The sequence below is a fragment of the Typopeltis vanoorti genome, chromosome 3 (assembly GCF_054136105.1).
Source record: "Typopeltis vanoorti isolate ZY-2024b chromosome 3, IOZ_Tvanoo_1.0, whole genome shotgun sequence".
Classification (NCBI taxonomy): domain Eukaryota; kingdom Metazoa; phylum Arthropoda; class Arachnida; order Uropygi; family Thelyphonidae; genus Typopeltis; species Typopeltis vanoorti.
Window position 1 is genome coordinate 58,335,456 of NC_143551.1, and position 6,950 is coordinate 58,342,405.

Consider the following 6,950-nt stretch of genomic DNA (forward strand, 5'->3'; position numbering starts at 1 on the left):
CATTCTTAATTGCTTCGGACGTAATGCAACTCAATCCCATAAATGGTTCAATTTAAACTAAAATAGAAAAAAACAGGGGGAGAATGATACCTGACAAATTTTAGAAGAGATTCTGAATATAAATATCATCGGTCGGCATTACACAGTAGACTAACTATAACTACGATTTTTACGTACTCCTGTAACGAGGTATTGAAGGACAGCTAATCCTATTTGCATATCTTGTGGCTGCCAACTGTGTATTCTTCTGGATGATTTGCCTGTTTCAGGATGAAGAACTCGCTTTTCCGTGAGGAGGAAAGAACCTATTACTTCCGCATGAAACCGACTAATTCACTTTCTGTTGAAAAGCCCTGTTAACCTTCTTCGCGTCCCAGGGATTGAAACCAAAGAGCATCGCCCACACCGACTGAAGGAAGGTCAGATTTACCATTGAGGGAATGGTGAATTCCCTCAATGGTGAATCTGTCGTTGAATCCTTTAATCATATCAGTATAACATGGCATGCTTATTTTGATAAGAAGCATCCCTGTGTTTTTGAACGCGCTTGCTTTTACCTGTGATTTAATTAATAAAACTATTATTACGACATTTTGAGACTCATACCTTGAGGTAGACCTGGAGTGCTTCTTGTTTCTGTATTCATAACATTGAAATTTATAACTTGGAACATAACTAAGATAATGCTATCATCAATAAACTGTTTAGAAGTATAAAACCGAACGACCATAAAATAATAAATTAAAAAAAAATTAAACTATAAAAATTTCAAAATTAAAAATGAAGGTTATACATACATGAGCAAAGATTAAAACATCAGAAAATAATGAATAATGTGTGGAAATAATGCATGGATTACATAACATAACTTTTATTCTGTCTTTCTTTCTTTCTTTTCGAGGTTTCAATAATTTTCTAACGCATCACTTAATTTATAAATCATCTAATTATCTTAATTATTTCCGTCCGTAACATTCGATGTTGGACATATTTTGATTAATTTCCTTTTTTGCATTTTGGTAATTTTTTTTTATATTATAAAATTATTGGTTTCCTACCCTTCAAAGTAACACTCACTCTGCTAGTTAAATTGTTCCCAAATGATACATCATTTTCGCTTAATAACATTTCAAAAACAATACTCCTTGACCTTCTGTTTATCTTTATTTAAATACTTAATTAGACCATGAATGTCCCACTTACCCAGCTGATAACATATCCCAGGCAGGATTGAGGAACCGCTTCTCCCTCTGAACTTCATGTCCCTTCGATAGAGTCAAGAACACCAGCAAGAGACAGATGTTTCTGCAAAGCATCGTATAATGTAATATGACTCCTTACGATAAGTAAGTTAGTCTGGTCAGGGTTGTTAGGTCTCTTTTATACCTCAAATGTTGATTGCGTCATATGTGTGGTAATGGAGAAAGGAGCAAATAGCTGTCGTTCTTCCCAGAAATAAGAAACTGTATATCATTTTTATTAGTATTTTTTTTATTAATAACCTTCGTATATGTGCTAGTTCAGGTATTTTCCATTGCCTATGCATTTCAGTTACTGTGTATTCATACGTACACTTTGTACTTTTAAGGTTGGCTGGTTGAATCATAAATTATAAGAATTTTATTATATGACTTATTGTATGCATAACAGATTGAGAATTCAGTTTTTCTTCAAGTAATTAGAATTATACCAGCAGAAATTTGTAATATATTAAAAACAATAAAGCTATTTATACATTTTAATATCGATTCTCCAATCTTATTTCGTACAATTATTTCCAGCAATCTGTCTTTTTCACCGATTTCTTCTTCCAACCGGTCTTTTAGTACTGGTTTCCGTTTTTCTAATTATTCTATAGTGTTTCATTCTGTTAACGTGTTTTTATATCCCTTTATCCTGTTTTTTATTCATTTACTGATTGCAGGGCATATTCTGTAGTATATCTTTGTTTCTGATTTTATCAAATTTTATTTTTCTCACTATTTTTCTGAGCTTTCATTTCTGTAAGAATGTTTGTTTTAATCTTAACTGTTTCATTTCTTATTTCAGATACATAAGCTAAAATAGATTTTATTATATTTTGATATATATTTTTCTTAGAAACAATATCTAAAGACAAATATCTCGTCATTCCATATTGTTCTGTTGAAGTATCCAGAAATCTTGTTTGCTTCAAGCAACTGTTTTACTTTATTTTCTACTGTTTCTTCCAAGTTAATCTGAATTTTTTTAAGTATTTCGTCACCTGTTTATTTCTAGCTACCATCTGATTGGTTGCCTAATAATCGCAGGTGTTTTTTCGTATTGGTCATATATTTTTGGCAAATCTGTTAGAAGTAAAATGCTTCTCTTTTTTCATATGGTCCTCTTATCTGCTACCATTACGACTTGATCTGAGCAAAAGATCGTTTACTATACAGTATTATTATCCATTTTTATTCAACTTCTTATCTTGGCAATTAATAGCTTTAATGGAACATGTGCACTAGACATATTAAAATAACTTTCACAGCTTACAGATATAACAAAAATTATATAGAATTTATTCAAAGTTTATTTCATCCAACGTTACATGGACAATCAGGTTTATTTCATCCAACGTCAGGGAGATACATCGTTAACTACATTCAAAAGATGAATCAAAATAATGAACCATAAATTATGCGCATATGCGCATAATTTATGGTTCATCGTTCAATGCGCATAATGTCTCAGTTGCAGCTGAAGTATATGATATTACAATATGAGAGTTAAACGGAACAATTGTAGTAAGTTGCGTAGATAAAAATTGTTTAAAATAATTATTCATTAAAAAAAAAACTTTTGAACAATTAATACTGATCACTTCCCAAAACTTGGATATTGGCATACAGTCTGATTGGTTCAGGTGCGGACGATCGGCTCAGAGTGGATTTCTTAGCGTTTCACATGTTTCAAGGAAAAGACGATCGGATATTTGAATTTACTGGTGTGAAGAAGTTTTGTCTGGTTCCAAAGAACTCTGTCCCTAGTGTCAATAGCATGATAAGAAAGGCGAGGCTTATCAGATTACAAAAATGTAATATAGTCTTGATGTTCTTCAGTTCTAGTCAACGAAGAACGGCCAGTCTGTCCAAAATCCTGCTCATGTCATTTTTCCTATTTTGGACAGACTGGCCGTTCTGCTTTGATTAGAATTGAAGAACAAGATTAGATTGCATGTTTGGAATCTGACAAATGCGGCATTTCTTCTCACTCTATTGACACTGGGGACAGAGTTCTTTGGAAAAACAATCCGATGGTCCACTGTTCCTATTTTTTTTTTTTTTAATCTCTGCACAGTCACCATTTGCTATCATTAAGGATCCTTTCAATCTTCGCTTTTATGCATTCGTGTGTAGTACTTGTTCTTGAGCAGCAAGTATTAGACCTTTTGTCACTTTTTTGAATGGTGTCCTGCTGAAAACATTACCAAGTTAAGGGACTGACCTTCTCTTTGATGTCTTCCATAGATCTCTTTATTTTCTCACCATTCTGTTCTCTCTTTTTTTTTTTTTTTTTGCCATCTCTCTCTATACTGCTTTTTTGAATCTACTGCATTCATTATCTTCATATTCTTTATGAGTTTCGGTTAGCATCTTTTCTGTGCAATCCTCGAAGTAATCATTCAACGGTCGCTTTTCTTCTTCTACTTCACTTGTAAAAAGTCTACTTCTCCACTTTTTCTGGGTAAGCATAATCGATCTATCACTGCTGGGATGAGGGCATGCTAATTGTCATTAATTTTCATATATTACGATCAGGTTCAACCAAATGGATTTGTGTCTCCAGTCAGTTATCCCTCTGTCTATCTAATTATAAGGATAGCTTGATGTATTGATTGCTGCTACAGTATTGTCTGCATTGAGATTAAACTTTAGAACTTTTCAGATATTGGGATCCTGTTTTCTTTTTGACTTCAGAATGAAAGTGACGTCTGCCTCAAGTATTCATAGGCATATAATTATAAATAAGCGTAGAATTCATTCTTGGACAATATTTGAATTCTCCTTACTTCTGCAAGTGTGATTCCTTCGCTCTCTGTTATTTTCCCTCAAACTATAGGCAGTATTGCAGATTTATCTAGTCCTAATTCCATACAAATTTCTTCATTGAAACTCGGACTGTATTGAGCAATAACTATTTTCTCATGATTTTTCGTATAGTTTAAGATCATTCATATACGAGGATGGTCTGAAAAGTTCTCGTCCTAACAATGAAAAAAAAAAAAGGATTTATAATTTCAAAAATTATTTATATTTTTCAGCATAATCTCCCTTAAGACTAATACATTTATTCCAGCGATGCTCCAGCGCCATTATCCCATCCCTGTAGTGGTTCTCAGTAAGATCTGCAAAATACCCCTCTACAGCTGCTCTTGATTCAAAGAAAAAAGCTGACCAGCAAGGAAGAGTTTTAGTTTTGGGAATAGATAGAAGTCAGAGGGAGCCAAATCTGGAGAATAGGATGGATGTTCCAACAATTCATAGTGCAGATCCCTTAATGTTCCCATTGGCAAAACGCCTTTGTGGGCAGGTGCATTTTCATGATGAAAGAAGATTTTTTTCTTCTACAAACTAGGTTTTTTCTCACGAATTTTTTCGTCTAGTCTGGCTAAAAGATAGAAATAATACTCCCCTGTTATTGTTTTACCCTTTTCAAGATAATTAATAAACAAAACGCCTTTAGCATCCCAAAACACCGATGCCATTACCTTCCCTGCTGATGGAACGAACTTTATCTTCTTTGGCGTTGAACAACCGGCTTCTGTGTCCACTGTTTTGACTGCTGTTTGGATTCTGGTGTGTAATGGTAAATCCAAGTTTCATTCATAGTAATAAATCGACGTATAAAATTAGTTTTATTCTTGTTGAAACGCTCCAAGCACTGTTCAGAGAAGTTTAAACTCGGCAGCCCATTTCTTAATTGTCGAAAACGAAGGAGAAGAGTGGCCACAAACTTTTATGAACTTCGAACGAATTTCTTTTGGCGTTAAATCTTCTTTTACAAAGAATTTTATAACCACACAATACTCAAATTTATCCATTTCAAGGGATACAGACAACGCCTTTGCTTCAGACTGCTGTATTACTTGATATAATGACTTGCAGTTTCACATGGATGCTTATGACAAGTGTACCAACTTGGGAAAAAAAATCTTGCTGATAGTGTTGCCATCTATGGTTGAGGCCGAGAACTTTTCAGACCACCCTCGTATAACAAATGCGATATTTTCCTGCATCCTTTAATGTTTCATATCCGAATCACTGCTATAATGAATAAAGGTGATAATGAATAATGTATAAAAATCCCTGTTTTGATATTTATTATATATTGATTTACTGTATGATATTTTCTATATAATAATAATAATAATAATAATAATAATAATAATAATAAGTGTTGATATCCATAGTTTAAAAAAAATAAAATTGATATAGAGAATAGAATATCTGAATTTTTGATTGGTGGAGAGATAATTTATATGCACGAATTTGTTTATATTTGTATACATGTATATCACTTAATATTCACACTTAATACATTCTCTGTGTTGTTTTAGCATTTTTATAAGGTTCTACATAAGAAAACAATATGGCCTTTTTCAGTGGCTCATCCAGTGGTTGGGACAGGGGCCCTGGTGCCCCCTAAGATAAAGGAAAAAAACAATAGAATATTTTCTATAAATCTTTTCCTAATTAAAATTAATTTTTATTTTAAATTTATGTTGTGTCGTGTCTTCTATTTCTATACTACTTATGAATTAGCGATCATTGCAGATGCTTCTCAGTCATAGGTCGTATGCGATGCGTAGTGTGTATTCTCAAATCATCTACTCAACTCGCCCCCCCCCCCACCCCAAGATTAAATCCTGAGTGCGCTACTGGCCATTTTTGCCGATGCTTTCTCTTTCTCTCTCTCTCTCTAAAATTTTCTCTAATTCTAAATCTTTCTCTCTCTATCTATCTAACTAAAATTTTCTCTAATTCTAAAGTATTATTATTATTTGATTTTGGGATTTAATTTGCATTTCAGTCTTTGCCCAAGAACATTTTAAAAGCTCATGTTTACTGCTCACCACAGCAAAATGCAAACATTGATATGAATTTTCTATCATTCTTTATTATTATTATTGCTTTTTTATTATTATGCTTGTTTGTCATTTGATGTTACCTTGGAGTGAAGGTTAGTGAGTGTGTGTTATGTCTGTTAATCACATCCCCGTCTCCCCTTCCTAGTTTTTCTTTTTTTAAAGGAGTGTTTGCAATAATAAGTTCCTATTCATTCGCAGCACGCTTCTTCGGCGTACTGGAGTGCGTTAGGTTCTACAACCTTTCTAATTCGTATCTGATTACGAAAAAAAAAAAAAAAAAAGTCCTCTGCGTCAGACTATAAATATTGCCAAATGTATGTATGCGATCATTTGCCAATATTTATGGTCTGACGCAGGAGCTATTTATATAGTAAGGTTCTAAGGAACAAAATGGAATCATTAACCAAACTGTTACTTGAATTCCATTTCATCGCTGCTACTTTTTTTTTAAACATTGTTCTCCACGTTTTTTTATTTTTTATTTTTTTCAAGTCAGATCAAATTAATCTCATAAAAAATTTTTGGTCGAAGAAGATATGTTCCCTCGCTTGTGGTCGTTGCTACGTCACTAATCAAATATAAAATGATTCTACAATAAATAAAATTTCAAGATTTTATTTATTGTAGAATAATAAATAAGTAGATTGATAGTTTTTATTTTTCACTTTTTTTAAAAATAAATTCATTTTTACAGGGTGGCCCATAAGTCACCTTTTAAAATGTGAATAATTGATTATTATTTTCTTCATTTTATTTCAGTATTCTAAGGAACATTTGAAAAATTCATCATGGAAAAGTTCACAACCCAACAACTAACCAAAATCGCGCCATTTTATTT

General features: G+C 32.7%; 1 protein-coding gene across 1 annotated transcript in view; it reads right to left on the reverse strand.

Moving 5' to 3' along the window:
* The window catches only part of LOC150108176 (transforming growth factor-beta-induced protein ig-h3-like), a 327,473-nt gene extending 326,139 nt beyond the window's left edge, over positions 1–1,334 (reverse strand). Inside the window, exon 1 of the mRNA XM_090390423.1 lies at positions 1,204–1,334. Within this exon, the coding sequence (XP_090246549.1) occupies positions 1,204–1,316 (113 nt within the window). The 5' untranslated portion in view covers positions 1,317–1,334. The remainder of the gene's footprint in view (positions 1–1,203) is intronic.
* Between the last annotated feature and the right edge of the window lie 5,616 nt (positions 1,335–6,950).